The 20,027-nt window shown below is 38.6% G+C and overlaps 1 protein-coding gene across 1 annotated transcript in view; it reads right to left on the bottom strand.

The window, feature by feature from the left end:
• Nucleotides 1-20,027, bottom strand: part of LOC124283235 (SRSF protein kinase 3-like) — a 67,005-nt gene that overhangs the window by 28,187 nt on the left and 18,791 nt on the right. The window contains 2 exon segments of the mRNA XM_046719267.1: nucleotides 6,202-6,310; nucleotides 14,781-14,887. Of these exon segments, the coding sequence (XP_046575223.1) occupies nucleotides 6,202-6,310; nucleotides 14,781-14,887 (216 nt within the window).

Below are 20,027 nucleotides of genomic sequence, written 5' to 3'. Positions count from 1 at the left end.
GTTAGTGAGTCCAGTTTAACGCTGCTTTTAGCAATATTCCAGCAATATCACTGTGGGGGAGACGACAGGCAATGGCTTCACACATTGTACCCATACAGAGAATCAAACCCGGGTCTTCAGCATGGCGAGCAAATTCTTTAACCACTAGGCTACCCCATATGCCCCTACAAACACAAAGCTGGGCCAAGTAACTGACAAGCACAAAAAACAGCTACAGTCATAACGGAAGTATCCATGCATTAACTGATGAAATCAATACTGAAATCAAACATTTTGTATGATCGCTAAGATCCCCAACATATCGCCCATATTTTAACAATGACCACAGAACTAAAATTGGGTAAAGTACAAGTGACCAGAGGAAAATTTCAGCATTATTATAGCAAGCTGACATTTACCAGTAGTGTGGGCACATGGAGCATGACTCATCTCCAAAGTGTGCTACTGCTGTAATTAACACATAGCCTTGTCATAATACACCTTCACAACACAACCAAACATTCAGACCTTCTTTCACTTTCTCTCAGCAGGAGACGTAGGGGGGAAATGTGGCTTAAAGTGGCTTGAAAGTCAGTGTGTGTCTGTCTGCTTCAGGGGCGGTGGGGTAGCCTAGTGGTTAAAGCATTCGCTCGCTACGCCGAAGACCCAGGTTCGATTTCCCACATGGGTACAATATGTGAAGCCCTGGTGTCACTCGCCGTGAAATTGCTGGAAATTGCTAAAAGCGGCATAAAACCAAACTCACACACTAACTGTCTGCCTGAACTTGTCTGGAAAAGCTTCAATAGTGCTAACCTACAAAGATACCACTACACTATTTATCTGACTAGGTGTATAAATATATGTGTCAATGCGTTACAATTCTGTTAACATATCGTATGACGCAAGACCAAAAAAATAGTAATTACTCTAGCACTAGTTAAGATAAATAACACCCACTTTCCTTAGTCTTTTGCCTACACATATTCATTTGAATTAACTAAGGCTATCATACACACTAATAGTCAGACATTCTTTTGTTGAGCTGTTGCCATTGTATAACTGCTAGTCTATTAACACACACAATAAAACATTCAGTAGTGAATGAAAAGAACTGTCTGATTTCATACGTTGGGCTGGCCTTACAAAGAGTCCTGCAATATTTAGCTACAAATCTATGCATCGTGACAACTACTGATTTCAGTAATGGGCACACTGATTAATAAACATCTACACTTGTGTTGATAAACTCGATAAATTGTTCATTCCGGTAACACATATTTCCCCAATATAGAATCTTGATATCAGCTTTTAAATGAGTGAGTGAGTTTAGTTTTACGTTGCTTTTAGCACTATTCCAGCAATATCAAGGCGGCGGGTGCCACCATAAATGGGCTTCACATATTGTACCAATGGAGGGACGCGAACCCAGGTTTTCGGCATGAGCGAACACTTTAACCACTAGGCATCCTCACCGCCTCCCAGGATATAAACCCCTTGTAAACGTAACAAAATGTCCCATTTATTCAGCAATGATGAAACAGTGAGTAAAAAATAAATGTGACAATCCCCACCCATGTTTTCCTGTATACTATGCATGAAAGACTTATCAGTTCAATTCCAGATTATCAGAATATTGTTTTAAGGTTCACAAAACTTTCAAGTAAATTGAGACCAATGTCATTACTTTCAAACCTCATATCATAATCAAAGTAGCTTCTAAAATGGTATTCAAGCCTACTATGAATAACACCATTATATTAAGGAGTATGACAAGAATTCTGCACTTGGGAGCAGAGGCTACATGCCTGAAAGCCCTACTAGCACAAGCCTCACATGCCAGAGCTGAGCATGAGATCAATCAGGGTCTAACATCTGCTCACCATCAAAGATGCAGCAAACAAAATTCTCCCCTTATAAACATTGTCCTCTGTGTTTCTTTGTCTTTTTAACTCGAATTACTGCCACGTAAGGACATTCGGGTTTATGTTTTTAACCATTCAGAATCTTAACTTAAGCACAGCTTCATGCTCCAGGAATGGACCAGGAAGTGACCTGATTGAGATGGAGGAGAGTTGGGTAGTGATGGATGGGTGGTGCTGCTGCTGAGCAGTCCTGACTCAGCAGCATCTCTGGTGCTAGGTTCTACCTGGCCAGTGTATGATACAACACTAAGTAGTGGCTGCCTAACTTGTGCAAATTGTTCATAATCAATGTACTGCTGTGAAGCCCAGCTTGTAAACCTGAGCATGTGCCTAAGTCTGTTTCAAATTACTACTTCAATCTGATATTTTTTTATAAGTGACGTGAGTATGGTGAAAGAAGAACTTGGGAAACAACAGAATTTCTGAATTGCCTTTAATTAAAATAGTCATGGTAAACGGTACTGACAACTAACCTTGACATGTTCAAGATTATCAATATTAGCCATATAGCATGCACTGAAAATGAAAAACTTGTTCATGTTGAGTAAACACTATTACGCTACCAAACCAGCATTAATCAATTTAATGATCGTGAAGTTACATGCAATCTTTCACAATTATGAAGCCATTAATCAAAACAGCATGACAGTAATATTTGTTTTGAAAGAAATACAAAATACACACCTACAATGTAAACAAAGCCAAAGTTTAATTCAATGCTGAAAAGCAAGGTTATTTCTTACCTTGGCTATTGGTAATTAAGGTGTTCACAATATCATTTAAGTCATTTCCCCATTCAAGTCTGTTAACATAAATGAACCCTAAGATGGTCATAATAATCACCATTAATGACTTTTTCAAAAGAGAAAATGTGTAAACTGCAGGATGATGCAGTGAAAGTGCTTGAAGTACCTGCCTGCCCATCTTTCCTGCTGCTGATCTTGTCTCAAACTCTCAACTATGACTACCATTCGAATAATGAGTGCCACTTTGAACAGTACTCCTGTAATATCACAGATGGTCAGCTAAATTTTGGAGGTGAGGTGAGGTGAGGTGAGGTGAAATTGGGTTTAACGTCATGCTTGAGAATATTTCGCTCATATGACAATGGCATGCGTGTGTATGTGGATGTGAGGCTGCTTGTACTAGCCCAGACTTATGCTGGTTTTATAGGGCTAGCCCACTGAGATACCATGCCGCAGTGAAGCATGAATACCCCACTCAGACACATTATACTGACTCCGAGCCGACCAGTCCTTGTTGTACCCATTAATTCCGAACGCCAGGCAGGGACCAACAAGTACCATATTTTCACGTCTTTTGGTTTGATACGGTCGGGGATCGAACCCGCGACCTTCCGCACTCCGGGCGAATGCTTTAACCACTACACCACGGAGGCGGTCCAGCTGAATTTTGGAGGGACGACTGAAACCCACAAGCACGGCTAACATCAGAATCTAGCAGGATTAGAACCCAATATCATAGGGTTCCTACATGACCAAGGGATGCAACCCTGCTCAGCAAACTGCAGTGTTCAGACTACTGATGCCCTTCTGTTACGTGAGTGACTATTGTTTTACATCACTTTTACTTTAGCAATATTCAAGCAATATTACAGGGGACACAAAAATGGGCTTCACACATTGTACCCATGTGGGGAATCGTGCCCATGTCTTCTGCGTGACAGGCGAACACTTTAACCGCTAGGCTACAACACCAGCCAATCCCCCTAGTGGCCCCGATTCTGGCATAGACTGGATAGTTTATCCCTAACTTGACATGCCAGACATGGAAATATTGAATGAAATATCATTCATAAAAAGGATTAAACCCAGATGTACAATGAACATCTTTTCTTACCAGATAGTGTTACAGAACAAATGTGAATCTCAGTATGGATTTATCAACATGCTCTTTTCAGTGTTGCCTGCTTGTGCATGTTTCTGCTCAAGAAAGACAATTAAAAATCAACTGTCTGTACATTTGCCACTACACAAATTATGATATTTGCCACAACACAAATTATCAGATTTGCCAGTCCAGCCCACTGACTGCAATTTGTCAGAAATTTTACCACAGCAATGAGCATGTAAGTACCTTTCAGGTAATTAATTCAATTTAACACAAACTGTCAATCATGGGCTACTACTGACCTGAAAATGAAGCGCTAACCAACAACACACAATTACACGAATGCTTGGGTAAAGGTGTGTTCATAGCAGAAGTGCTGTTGGGAGTACAGCACACTAGTAAATGAACCATCGCCACCCAAGTCTTAAACTTAGAAACACTGCACTGCACTTCAGATTGAAACCCACAGAAGGAATCAATATTTACATGGGTCTTCCAATAAACCTACAACAAACAACAAGCAGCAAGATTTTTGAGATGATCCACTAATTAAGCACCTCCACGAAATGTCTGAATCCTGCCCCAGAAGAAAGTCAGGGGGTTAGTGCAGCCTGTTTCAAAGTGGTAATTTATGTGAAAGCTAGTTCCCGAGTAGAGTCGTGTTTATCTGGTAAATCTGGTACACACTGGACTATGTAAACTAACAGTTGTGACCTTGAGATTCCCCGGAGAAATAAGTATGCATGGGCGTATGTACACAACTGGTGTTCTTGTATCTCCTGAATTAGCACCAATCATACAGAAAAAGCAATGCTTCAAGCCAAGATGATAAAATTCTTCAAAGTCCCTTTTCTTGCCCAAACATTTCCAGCCACAAAAATCATAATCCACATTTTCAGAAATGAGCTTTCACTAAAATAGCCTTGGAAGCCACTTAAGGTGTGCACATTCATCACTTGAAGATGTCGTGACTGGCCTTGGTTAATTTTTTGTAATGAACAGCCATGTAGCTATATATACTTCTACGGTAACAGTTATTTTACCGAACACTTTTTCAAAATCATTAATAGACTAATACATCAAATATATATTTAAAAATGCATCTAATTTCTTACAAGAGAAAACCTTTCAAGAACATTGATCATAATGAAATTACTGGACTTGAATTTCAAAAGCAAAATAACTGTATCAAGCAACAATATTCAGACCAATCAGCAAGTAATCTTTATAAGCACCGGAAAGCCCAGGCTGCTTATTATGGTGATTACTGTAGATCTCTTTCCTAGCAACATGTTGGCAATGCTGTTGAACAAATAAATCATCAACACAAAATATACAAACAGTGTTATCCCCATAAGGTCATGAACTGGTGCTCCTGAGTATAGGGAAATGTCAGTTCTATGTTGACCGTCAGCTATTCTGATGGTGTGGCATTTAGTACCATGATAACATGAGAAATTTCTTAGCACTGCGGAAAATACCAACCCGCGGAAGGCCCAAAATGGGCAAAATGGCCACCAGACTGAAGAGATGACTTGTAAGTTGTTGCCAAATGTGCAAGCACGGACATGTGGCTAATTTCCGTATCTAGCTAAGCATGCTATGTCTCTACCCAAGATTAAACAAATCGTGAAAAGGTACTACGACTGGGAAGGGTAACTCTGGTATTCCGGTTGCGTGGGTCATTACAATAGGACCTGGGTACCCACAGGACGACCCTTACTGATGTTAGTTGCATATCATTTAATGAAAAAAATATACTTTAACGCCATGGTTAAACCACAAATTGCTGATGTTTGCATTTGGTCTTGATACTTATATACGTCTGAAATAAGATAAAGCTTTAGTTAACTTCAGTGTACACTTGACTAGTGTTTATGTGTATATAAAATGCTGGGGTCTGGTGAAATAATTCTCAATTGGATGTCTGCAGATCTACAGAAGGTAACTTGAGAGGTTCAGGTAATAATAAGTTTGGTACCCAGGTAGCAAATTCATATTTTTCTCAGTCCTATCAGGTATCAAGTAAGATATAAAATTAGTCATAGGGAACCTAATTCAAAGCAGACTATTTCTGATTAAAAAATCTATGTGGAATCATGGTTCTGTCAACAAGGAGAGTTGCTTGGAATAAGAAAATGACAATTCATAAAAACATATATTAAAACATTAATAAACTTACACTCTAACACTGTAAAGAATAATACAGTAAATGTCAACAACAAAAAGACTTAGACCCGTTCAGTAACTGTTTGTGTCAATGTTGTGTCTTGACATTATGAAGTCCGTCAATAAAAGACATACAACTGGCTAGCTTGTGAGATGTACAATCTCTTGCCAGAGGGAAGATACAGACCTACCCACTCCTGACATTTTAGGGTAACAACAACAGAGTGTGTTGGTGCAGATCCAGTCGATGTCAAAGGAAAAGCTTCACTATACTCACTGCATATCCCAGCTGAGCCAGACTGTTGAGAAATGTCCCCATCCAAGTTTCCTGACAACATGGTACCGGCTGTTGAACATGTCTCCAATCTTGACTGGGTGGTAGCCACCTACAAGAACAAATTTTATGAAGTCAATACCATATCTAGTAACTCAAAAGCAAGGCTTCTGACACTAGTGAAAGTTTTCCTCATCATGGTTGTGAAAAGTTCAAACTTTATAATGTGAGTGGCAGATCTTCAAATATCAATGCTTTGTTGAGCTAGTGACTTGGGCTTCACAGTATTTCACATTTTCAGCCAAAATGCAAGAGGAAGATCTAAGTGATGGTCAGAAATATTTACCAGTTTGGAAAAGCCCAAGTACATCACAAGTATCATGTGCTGACAAACCAAGTATCATAATAAGGGGCAAATATGGTATTCAAACTCATGATCACAGGATTCTGCCATGCCCAAGGGATAAAACTCTGCAGTGCCTGAGACAACTGGGCCTTATATGAACATGACAGAACAGGCGCGCCAAATCCACGAAGCGTTCCTCTGGCCAACTCTCATTCTTCAACATAGATTTTAGACTCGTGCAACAAACGCTTTGAGGATCAGGCCCGGACTTATAAGGCCACTGCCACAGGGGACAAATATTTCTCAAAAGTGTCCATGTCTGTGTGTATATGTGTTTTTCCATGGCAACCTGAACTGGCTTAAGCACTTGAACACTACATGCCCCTGTAGCACTCCTGCCAACCACAATGATTAACTCTAGCAGTACAAACTGAAGGCCCTTGTGATTTAGGAAACATGCCCATGTCCATGTTGACAGAGATGGGTCTGCAGGACTGAACCTTTTTGTAAAGAACACAAAAACACCAACTGCACTGTGTCACATGGACAGACGTCTTATTGATGGTACATTCCTCGATGTTTCAGAGAGCTGAAATTAATTACCCACAGAAACAGCAGAAAATACTGATGGCAAGATTACGAGCCACATGTTTTGGAACCTCAGCTTATTTTAAAAATAATTTGGAATGTCAAATTGACTTCCTCAGGAGGGTAACTTAAAATTGCATCTGAATTCTTTCAGGACTTCTTAATGAGATACCAGTGCAGGGACCAACAGCTTCTAGCTTTTTACAGAGAATGATCCAAATACCAGAAGTTAATGACAGATGACATGCGTCACAAGAACCTTCTAGTCAGGTGAACTATAAATCTCATTGAAATCAGACTGCCCCCTACAGCTACACAAGCCATGGTGCAGAAGTAGGGAACTAAGATATGATTAAAACGACACTGGGTGAACTATATAACAAAAGATTGGATGAGTTACAGTAATTATTTTTCTTGCCCTATATATATAAGACTTACATATACCAGGAATAAACCTGGCTCAGAAAAGATATGAGATAAAATCTCACATGGGACCAAAAACATGAGATTTTTTCAAATCTTATGAGATTTAACTGTTCATGATCGTTCACAAGAAAAGGAATAAACAACAAATAGGACATTGTCATATGTATTTAACTCTTTAAACACCAGTCAACCAGAGGCATTTACTACCATGACATCAAGTTCCCAGAGACTCTGAGGTCATAGATGAAGCCTATGTTTATCAAGGAAAATATCAGCTTGCAAAACATTATTGCTACTACATATCATACACCATTTGAAAGGTCTAATCCTACTGTGTATAAATATGAAATTTATTTTTATCATATTATTCAAATAATACACCTACAATGTAAATAAGTTAATATTTAATGAAAATGCAAGCTTACACATTCATAATGTCCAGTTAAACCACGATGGGAGCAAAAAATGCGGCGATTTTTTCCATTTGTAACATGTCATAATATCCCCTTACCTTTTTCTTTTATATTTTCATATTTACGTAATCGGAAAATTGTTATAAACAGATTTCTCAAATAATATGCATGGTCGTCTGTTTCCCGATACCAGTGGCTTTCCGCCCGGTAACGTGATACAACAGTGGGAAATGCCCCCCTTTTGGAAGCTTCGTACGAATAACATGTGAGGCAATTCGTTTGATGGCGGGTATCGTTCGAAAGCTCTGAACATCAACAATATCACTGCACCCTTGCCAAGAGTATTTTCGCAGTTGTAAGAAGCGATTTTATTGGATAAAAATTGGTTTCTAATGACGCTTTTCAGCCACAGTCTGCTATGAGGATCGTGATTGGTCAAAATAGGGCATGTGACCTAAGGCAGCCAATCATAAGACAGCAATGGGTACCATCCTCGTAAACGAAAACTTTTAGATTCAGAAAGTTTTGGGCAAAATCATGCTATTCTGAACGTGTTACGCAAAAAATCACCACATATATATTATGGAACTTAGTTGTCGTATCTGGCTAGGTTATGACCTGTGACAAAAAAGGTTCATGCATATATTTTAGCATTAAACATCGTGTCCGAGCGCTAAGTTTGAGGCGATGAAAGCCGAGATTTCACTTGAATTACATTACACGATCGCACAAAAAAGATGGAAATAGTAAGTTGTAATGCACGTTTGACAATTTTTATGAGTACTGTTGTTGATTTTATTCTTCTGTTTATTCAATTTGTTTAATTAAGTGTTTTCAGACATTGTTAAAAGTGACAGATTTAATAAATAAATCATACGTTAGTTAGGTTCCTAAAATTATATGATATATCATTTTGATGCGACTACTGCCTGGCCGGTTTACCGGCCTACGGTGTCTGGGGACTTGTGACGTCTTGGCCGGTTTTCCGGCCTACGGTGTTGAATGGGTTAATCAATTTCAAGTCGATGGTTTCGTTAGCAGATGCTTTTTGGGAGGCATGATGTTGCAGAACACAACTTCCAAACACGAACTCTGTACAGCGTCATACAGTGCATAAACAACACAGTACTGCGAGGTTCAGAGTTTACCATACTCCTTGCAGCGCATCTCGTTTTGTACAGCACTGTGTAACGATATTCGAAGTTCCATACCGGAAGTTATGTTTCGAAGATTAAAAATAGGTAGAAAGCAACGGGAATATCTTTGACAGAACAAAATAATGACAAAGCCTTTCTCAGTAAAATATATTTAAACACTTTATTATTTCTATTCGTACAGGTGAGCACGATGAGATTTTAAATCGCTGCAGATGATAAATTTGAGTGCGATTTTATAGCAATTGACGCGAGAAAATCGCGATATTGCGGCCCAAGTCAATCCCTGATATACATGTAGTCTCTTATTGTCAAAGTTTGCAATGGTTTGCATGCTTTGTGATTTGGTGTCCTGATCCACAGAACATTCGTAACATTACGACATTCGACATTTGTAAGACTATGATAAACTATAGAGTTACGACAGGACTTTGTGGATCTGGACCAGGTTTGTCATTTTTCTCTCCAATATATTCATGCGTCTGTCCATTCTGTTCACACTGAAAGCTACTAAAACACACATATGCACCACTGCCTGAAAAACAGCAAATATGGAAATTGAGTCATCTTGTAGTCAATTAATATCCATTCCATTGCAATTTCAGCATCAACACTAAGCCTTTGTCACTGGGCAACAGATGGTCTGAAGAGTTTGAGTGTGTCAGAATGAACTACAAACAAAAATTAACAATGAGCAAATTCCATCAACAAGCAGACACGATGTCTCATGAGCATTACATAAAAACATAAAACATTTGCTGGAGACAACTTAGTGAGTGATTTGGGGATAATTTCAGTTATATCACAGCATAACAGCTTGATATTGGAGGAAAGCCTTATGTGTCTAAGACAATAACCACATTGGTGAAACCCATAAGATGAGGTGAAATGGGGTTTAACGTCGTACTTAAGAATATTTCGCTCATATGACGACGTGCATGCATGTGTATGTGTGGCTGCTTGTACTAGCCCAGACTTAAGCTGGTTTATAGTGCTAGCTCACTGAGATACCATGCCGCAATCAACCATGAATACCCCACTCCGACACATTATGCCGACACCGAGCTGACCAGTCAATGTACCCATTAAGGCCGAGTGCCAGGCAGGGACCAACAAGTACCTTATTTTAACGTCTTTTGATATGACGCGGCCGGGGATCGAACCCGCAACCTTCCGCAAACCTTGTAAGAAACCTCGTAAGAGGCCTTGTAAGAGGCAACTAGTTCAGTGAAGAAAAAATCAATGCTGTTCAGTTTTTTCAACATTTCAAATCATCAAAAGGCACAGTTCACCAAGAGACTGGTATATATATATACCAACATATATGGACCAACATGCTGATTGCTACTGAACACTGACCTTCAATCTCAAACAACTCTGACCAAAACTTTTCAAGAAGGCCACCATCCTTTGGACAGTACAAATAAACTGTAATAGAACTACATTTATACTTTCTTGAGAAAGTTCAACCATAAACCAACAATAGAGATTGTTCAGCCTTGTGACCTTGAACTTTGACTTTATCAAAGCATATGAGGAAATATATTTTCATGGTCCATATGAAACAAATCCATCATAGTTTATCCTGTCAGAAATCTTTGCACCATATCCCAAGAAAGCATAATACAACTACACTGCACAACCGAGACATAAGACAACAACGACCTTGACATAAATACAACTGACACATGATAAGGTAAGATTTGTTAGACAGATGTCCTTTTATTAACTTCCAAAACTGTCAATGACACACGAAACCCAGAAGCATTACATTTAACATATCTAAACGAATTTTGTTTCAAATGGGTCCCATCCCATAGAAGGTACATACCAAGTTAAATGGGATGGCATAAAAATTAATGTATATGCAAGTCTTTTTCTATATGCTATTTTTTGCATATCCGGACCTAAACATTTGACCTTTGCACGACGTGTGCCAAAAGAATTACCCAGGGACACTTGGAAGAAGTCCATAGGTGAATTAACATCTGATGTCATCGTATCTGTGAAGGAAGCCTTAGATAAAAAACAACAACCTGGCAGTGGAAGTTTAGCAAAAGGCTCAAAGCCGCGACAAAATCACAACATGCTAAAAAAACATGATCACTAGTACTTTAACCTTGGAGAATATCATAGTTTCTAACAAGACATTTTGTCTCAGTGGGGTGAGAGGGGCTTGGGTGAGCAGTGATTGATCTGTATCAAGATGTATGTACACACCAGCTGCACAGGCAGGAGACCCTTCACTTGCTTCAACATTCACACACTGCCTGTGATGCAGAAATTGATCAGGGGTCTGTAGACAATTATTAGATTTGTCTACCTACCCTAAGGAAGGATTGCAAAATAGGTGAAGGGACAACTGGAATTGCCTTCCTTTGTTGGTGCAAATTGTCAGACGAGGTCGTTAAATGCAATGATTATTCAACTTGTATCTTGCCTGAAATGTGTAACTGAAGTCAGCCTGCTGTAGGTCATGTTGGAAGAAATTTGATTTTCAATCTGATTAGGAAGTAATTACATACACCTAGCATTTCTCAAATCACACTAATCACTGTGACTCAGTTGTAAAGTTGAATGGATTTCCATGACTGACGAAATGTTTTGCTGAACAGTTTATTAAAAAACAAATAGCAATTCATTGTTTCAAAATGTCTGCAACTCCTGTTACTCTGGAGTGAGAAAACATAATCCAAGTTGGATTCTAACAGGTCCAATATTCTTTTCAAGTGTAAGTAAATCTAAAAGATTTATTTCATAGATTGTGTAAGAAATATTTCATGTAGTAACTTGATGAATTTAACAGTGTGGTGCATTGTGCATAAAAAAGAATCAATAAATGAATCAACCTTATTGAATACCTCAGATTGCTGAAGTAATAAAAGCCCTAGATGCAGACTATATTTTTCATTCAAGAGGAAATACTATTGAATACACCTACACAAATCAAAAATATTATTTCTCCATAAATTGAAGAAGGAATAGCCACTGATAGGAAAGACCATCTCTGTATCTCCAGGGCCTGCAGTTGTTACATCTTTAAATTACCTGCCCCTGATTATCATTTGCCAATTTGATTTGCTACGCTACTCACTCAGACTGACCAATCAGAAGGCAAATTCCAGCTTCAATGGCCAGAGTAGAATAGAGTTTAGGAGAAATTCAACTTCAAGAAACAGATATGCAAAAGTAATCCCTCCCTCAAAGATCTTCCTGAAGGAAAGGATACCTTCATGTTCACAACAACTTGGAAAGGCATTGGTTTCTATGCACTACAAGTCACCTTTGTCACCCACTTCCACTTTCCTATCACATTTGATTGGTCAGTATAATGTTAATAAAAAATAAGGGTGGGTAATTTGAGATCATGAGAATCTCTGGGATGAATTAGTTTAGGTTCACCAAACTGCAATGCCAGGGAATACAAGCAAAAGTCACAGACACAAAGAGGTATGTTAATAGGTACAATCAGACACAGAACTGGACCGGTGAAGGTCCTAGTTAGAATTGGTCTTCAGCAACCCATGCTTGTCGGAAGAGGTGACCAACAGCATCGGGTGGTCAGGCTTGCTGACTTGGTTGACACATGTCATTGTATCCAAATTGCATGGGCCTATGCTCATGCAGCTGATCACTGGATTGTCAGGCCCAGATTCGATAATTTTCAAACTGCCTCCAAACAGCTGGAATATTGCTAAGTGTGGTGTTAAACAACAAGCAAACAAAACAGACATAGAACTGAATGGAGGTAAATTCATATAGAGAAATGAGGTTCATGACAAATGGTTTCCAAGAAAGGATGAAGTTTCATAAGGGTCATTTTTAGCTGACATGATCTGCTGAAGTAGATGAACATAAGACACGAGTACAGCATTTCGATAAACTAATCAGCTGTGTTGTCATGAATGACAAATAGACTTTGCCGAAGTTGCCATTTGCATATTCTGGTTTTAACATGCTTAAAACAACACCAAATATACATCAAAGGCTAAAATGTTTCAAAGAGATCTTCAGGAAGTGTTCTTCTAGTATTTAGACAAGAGCAATCTTTGACTCCAGCAGATTTTCCCTGGTGATGTAGATAAGACAGTACAAATATAGTGGGGAAAAAATCATCCAGGCAACACAATTGCTTACAGATTTCTTTTGAAGTTGTAAAACCTTGGCCTTTTCCCACTAATTTTAAACACACTTCAGGTTTTTATAATGTCAGAAGTTGAAATGTAACATATGTACAAAAGGAATAGGCAACTTGTCAAACACTTGTACTTGTCCATTATTTTTAAACCAATATTTCAAAGTTTTACTACAGTTCTAAAATTTGTCATTTTCGTTCAGATGAGCTCTGAATTCCCCAGAGTGACTGTGATTCCCCGATCCAATGTTCCAGCAGATATTTTCTTTGTTCTGCTTGTAGCTGTCTTAGTGAGTCAAATTAAATATGTTTGTTTTGTTTGTTTTATGCAAAATTCCAAAATTGTCAAGCCCTGTATAAAGCAAGAAAGAAATAGCCATACCACTGACTGAGAATATGAGTTTGGGTTTGTTTTTTATCAACGCGCACTCTGCAATATTCCAGCTATATGGAGGCTGTATTTAAATAATCAAGTCTGGACCAGACACTCCAGTGATCAACATCTCGTTAGTTTTTCTTTGGACAAGCATGGGTTGCTGAAGACAAATTCTAACCCTGATCTTCACAGGCAGAAAAAATGAGGACCTACCAATGTTAACGCGCAATAGACAAAGTCCCTAGATCAACTGCACAATCCTCCCACTTTATCCTTTCAAAAAGATCAAATTACAAGGTCTTGTATAGATTCCGGATGTATGTGCCACATGTCACCAATCCTCTGTACATAACTAGATATGAAGTCAATGATGTGATGCAGCAGAACACATACTTAACAAATCAGAATCAATACTTGTCCTGAAAAATTACCGTCATCCTGTTGAAAAATACTTCATTCAGAATTATCAAGCATGTATTTTCCGGTGCCACGAATTGGGTCACATCAGGTTGTGGAGTGACCTTCGGTTGAAACATATCTTATACCACTGTAGTCATAGAATCAATATTTGTTTTCAAGGGGGAAAATGTATGTATCTTGCTGAAGATGTGAAACCTACAGATGACTTTTCACCACCATTAAACACAAGTCCATAGATTTCAGAAATAGGCAGATAATAAACACTTATCCAAGACTCATTTTGCGAGCTAAGGTGAAATGGGGTTCAACGCCGCACTTAAGAATATTTCGCTCATATGACAACGTGCATGCATGTGTATGCGTGGCTGCTTGTATGTGTGGCGGCCGGGAATCGAACACATGACCTTCTGCTCTCAAGGCAGACATGCTAACCACTACACCACGGAGGTGGTCCTCACTTTGTGAAAAACTTAATAATTTTGATAGGATGGCTTGGATTATGAACACCGAAAAAAAAATCCACAATTGGGATGGTTGGCTGAAAATGGCGAGAATGACAGTCACCAGACAGTAAGGGGTCCAGTGCACGTGAGTAATAGAAATCTCGATTTAAGGGAGAGAGAGGTAAATAGTATAAGTCAGGATGAGGTTATTCATTTTCTTTTCTATTTCACAATGGCACAGACATAGGACCAGGCATATTTGTGATGACAAAACATTTTACCTTTGATATAGTCATGAGGGTCCTCCTGTTCATCATCATCGGATCCCAGGATCTCCTCCTCTTCTTCCTCCTCCCCATATGTCTCACATTTCTGGGAGGGATCAGACCTGCAATAGTCAGTAAGTGGGTGAAATTGGTGTTGTGCTCAATAAATCAAACAACCATGACTTGGTGACCTAATATAGATGCTGAACTGAAATAACAAATGGTAAACATAAATGCTAAGCTACGTTATCAGCATGTGTAGATGCAGTGGAAAGAAAAACATATACATTAAGTTTTCAGTTTGGGTGAACATATATAAAGTACACCTTGTTTGAACACATATGTTAGTTTCTATTTGGAATCTATGCATGAATCTGAATCAGCAAATGAGATATACCTCCTTGAATTCCTTGAACTCCTGCTGAACAATGTCAAGGAATTCAGCGATGTCTTCCATAAGCGAAAGAACAAAAACTTGTGCATCCCAATAGTATGGGCATTATTACAACAGTACTACCATAATATCACAACAGTGTTCTTCATGAATTCCGATTGTGGATATGCCAAAGATACTTCTCAATAGTGACGTATCAATATACACCACAATACACAATGTGTGATGATAGACTGCTTACATGAGTCTTGGCTAATGGAGTTAATAATGATTATTTGTTTTTTATATCCCAGTCAATATATATGCATGACAGCCTCTACATAACTAGGGAATTTGTTTGTTTGTTGTTCAATGCTGCATTCAGTAATATTGAACTTTATGGCGGCGGGCTGTAACCAGACAAGCCAGTGATCAACATCTTGAGCATCGATCTACGAAGCTGGGACGCAATGAAGTGTCAGTAAAGCCAACAAGCATGACCATCGGATTCCGTTAAACACCTCTTACAACAAAACATGGGTTGCTGAAGATCAATTCTAACCGGATCTTCACAGGTATTAAAGTATGGACATTATTACAACAGTACTGCCATAATATGACAATAGTGTACTTCACAACTTCCGATTGTGGATATGCATCAGATAGTAGTCAATGGAGACATATCAATATACACGATGATACACAATGTGTGATGATATACTGCTGACATGAGTCTTGACTAATGGAGTTACTGATGAGTGTTTGTTTTGTTTTATTCCACAGCCAGCTGTATGCCCGTCACCCTCATTAGGTCTGTGGTCTCTGACAAGATGTTTATAAGGACACATAACATTTTTGTAATAGAGTTGTCCCTTGTCTTATTCAGTGCATGCCACTTGAACATCACACATCAGCAATAATCCATCACATCCTCTAGTTATTAGTACTCCTATCTACACATCAACAAAGTCAAAGTATAGCTCTAAGTACTACACACATAAGAAACCATGGCAGAATATCAATCCCTTTCCCAGAGGCCATGAATGTACTTCAGCACACATCCTCTGCCATTTTGGTAACAGATGTGTACAAGCTCCTTTGTCAGTAAAAATCTCCATGTTTTTCAATCCTCAGTTTTTGCCATCTAGTTAAAATAACAAGGTATTTGGTCTGCTTGAATAAGAGTGCACCTACTCACACACCTAGCCAGCCAGCCAGCCAGCCAGCCAGCCAAATGGATTAATTAAATGCTTTTAAATACCAAAGTTAACACAAAGATTTTCTTTGTTGAAATGAGAAATCAATGGATATCACTGAGCAGCTTGTTCCCTGCTATCATGTAACTTCTACATGCATATACCGTCCATGTTGATGTTCAATTTTCAATGCTGATGGATTGCTGACATTCAATCTTCACGTGTTATAATATTCAACCATATAATGCATGCAGTCATTTTGGTCTGTCCATTTTGAGTTCATCATCATATAATGAAGCATACAACTGTATGGATATCACCTTCTTGCTTATTGTATAGTGTGAAGTTTCAGTGTAGACACTTTTCTTTCTTTTACTTTTTAGCTTGGCAACAGTGAATCTACACCGAAACATCACTTTATGCCATAAACAAGTTGATATACATTAAGTCATATGCTTCATTATTGACTGACTCACCAACTTCTAGAATGCCGATCAAACAATTCATCACCCAAGTTTTTAAATAAAAATACCTGTCATATATGGCTATATCAGCAGAATCAAACAAGTGAGTGAGTGAGTCAGTCAGTTGAGTTTTACGCAGCACTCAGCAATATTCCAGCTATATGGCGGCGGTCTGTAAATAATCAAGTCTGGACCAGACAATCCAGTGATCAACAGCATGAGCGTCAATGTGCGCAATTGGGAACCGATCCCGTTAGTCGCCTCTTACGACAAGCATGGGTTACTGGAGGCAAAATATTCTAACCCGGACCTTCACGGGTCAGAATCAAACACGAAGAGAAATAGGTGTCCAGTGACATGCATACACCCAACAGTTCCCAAAATGACACACATGTGTAGGGCTGTGTATTGGTGTATTTCAGAGCCTAAATTTTCAAAGCTTTCTTAGCACTAAGATAATCAAAAGTTAATGTTAATGTATGGCACTTACGATTATCTTAGCGCTAAGAGAGCTTCGAAAATCTAGGCCCAGGTATCCGCTATTGTGATACGTATTGCGATATATTGGGAACTTCTTCTGTGTTTGGCAATAAGTGACACTAATTGTACATGTCGATCCTTTTTTCTACATTATAGGATGGGTATTGCAGAGAATTTTCATATTGCGATATATTGTGACGCGAAAGCATATATTGCTATATGTATTTCAATATATTGCAATAAGCGTTTTTTAAACAAAAAATACCTAGTTATAATCGAGTGTAATCATAGTTTGAACTAGTTCCTCCACTCCAAAAAGCCCTGAGATTTTAGACAGCAACTTGACCTGGTCAGGACATATCAGAGATCACTGGTCATTTATGAGCAAATATTTAAAACATTCAGATCCAAAACGTGCAAAACTCTTGAACACAAATTAAGAACACAACTTAAAAACCGAACTTAACAATCCAGTTAAATGTAATTTTCACCATGATCATTCCCACCACCATTACCACAATTGCCACAATCATCAACCACACCAAGAAAAAAACGGAAATATACGAAAATTTCCGAGTGTTTTTAAGTTTTCCAAATGCATGTCAAAATGCCGATTTTCGATCAAAGTATAGCAATACGTATCGTTTTCATGTCTGAACCGGTAAACCGGTTATATTGCGCAGCCCTAATTATAGGTCCCTAAAAATATATGCTATAGTTCTGATAACAGCAATCTCAAAATTAGGTTGTACAGTCAGGGAGTCTATTTTCTTTTTTTATATAGTAGATCTATTACAGTATTCCGTTTTGTCATTGAACAACAAAGGAAAACATCAATTGTGAATGAAAATCGGTGTAGATTTTAATTCAAACTATAAAGATAATCACAAAAACTTCATACATGTTCTTTACCCAATATATCGGTTCTCAGAAAAGATATTACAAAACGTATCTTTTGAAAAGCGTATTGCGGTATATCTGCAATACCTAGACTAACGCTTAGTCTCTGAATATATAATTTTGATTGTAACAAATAAACCCATTTAAATTGAAAAGAAGCCCAAAGGAGACCAGAGATTCAGAACCTGAGGAAATCTAGACTTGCTTCATTTAGGGCTTTAGCACTGCAGAGAGGGCCAGGCAGTAGGGAAAATAATGTGGTTCAGGGACTGTGAGACAGACTACGGTAATACCGTGCAGTCCTACAAATGTGCACTAATGAGACATACACCTGATCATAACCACACTCACTCAGTAAACTGTCAGTGATTATCTCCCATACCCTCATTCTAAATAAAAACTTTCACAGCATAAACAAATTGATATGTTCATGCACAGCCAGCTGCCTGACAACAGTATCTCCAAATAAATTTTAAATGCAATCTTGCTGTACAAATACCAAGACCTTTAGATAATTCAATGTTCTGACTTGAGGCAGGGTGCCAGATGACGAAGATCGATTGACAAGCAAACTTTCGCTGGTCTGAAAATTAAGCAGATATAGACGCATATACATGTATATTACTCCACATAGCTGTGTGCTTAAGAGCTCTGCAAACTGCCGACTAAATCATAAACGGTTCTTTGATGAGTAATACATTTTCTAGGCCAAATGCAAAAAAGGTCCTCACCTATCAGGAAATGCCCTAAATCCTGCCAAGTCTTCCATTCTTAATCATGTTAAATACATAACTTGATCATTTCAACTCATAACACGTTCAGTTTGATAGCAGAAAAAAGCCTCAATCCTGTGTTCTTCAAACATACATCATCTTTCTCATGATGTAGTTTCACCTCTCAAACCTGACCATATATTTTCCTCTCCACAATCAATTTTAAACAAATTGGTTAAAAATTCTGTCAGTGAACAGATAGCTTGGCTAAATGATCTTATTGAAACAGTTAAAATACAAATAAGCTTAATCATGTAAATCCATTATCTTCACAATAAACCCATTTCCATGTTTTAAGACATCCCATCATCAGTCAACTGTAACTACAAATAGATATTCAATAAGCAGCACATGCATAATATGCACACCACGCCAACCACAATGCAGCCAGTTAGTCAGGTCAAGGTGACCTGTAGGTGACAGCTGAGGTCTATGAAAGACAATGATATTCAATCAAGGAACAGTTTGCCACAACCGTCTTCATGATCAGTGTACCTGACCGAGACATGTCTGGAATCATAAAGCAGACGCCACCCTATTTCAGTTGCTCAGTGTGTGGAGCTGAGGCAAACACGAGGCCATGAGGACAAACACACACACGCCGCTCACTACTGATGAATGGCAACGGGGAGCTTGGACAATCCTCTGCCCTGATGCAGATCACTGGCACGGCCATGATAAAGAAATTTGCAGATTTTCATCCTCACAATACTCACATGTCTCATTACCAAAAACACTGTAAGTAAGTTTAATTTCATGCCTCTTTTAACAATATTGCAGCAAACAGCACAGTAGGGCACACCAATGGGCTTCACACATTGAACCTATGTAGGGAATCAAACCAGGGACTTCAGTGTATGAAATAGCCACTGGCCTGCTGGCCCATGGCTAGTAAAAATCCAGTCGGAGCAATTCCCACCAGTCAATATCACTGGTCTGGATAAAAATGACGAAACCCAAAATAAAAATTTTGGTCTTGTTAATTATTTTGTGGGCTAGTAACTTTGGCTAGCTAGCCCGACTGGCTAGCAAAATTTGGAAACTATTTCACACATTGGGACTTGGCATAACGAGCA

This window comes from Haliotis rubra, unplaced genomic scaffold (genome assembly GCF_003918875.1).
Source record: "Haliotis rubra isolate DU_JTF1 unplaced genomic scaffold, ASM391887v1 Scf311, whole genome shotgun sequence".
NCBI classification, from domain to species: domain Eukaryota; kingdom Metazoa; phylum Mollusca; class Gastropoda; order Lepetellida; family Haliotidae; genus Haliotis; species Haliotis rubra.
The sequence above is the reverse complement of the archived record's forward strand: the minus strand, read 5'-3'. Positions and strand labels throughout refer to the sequence as shown.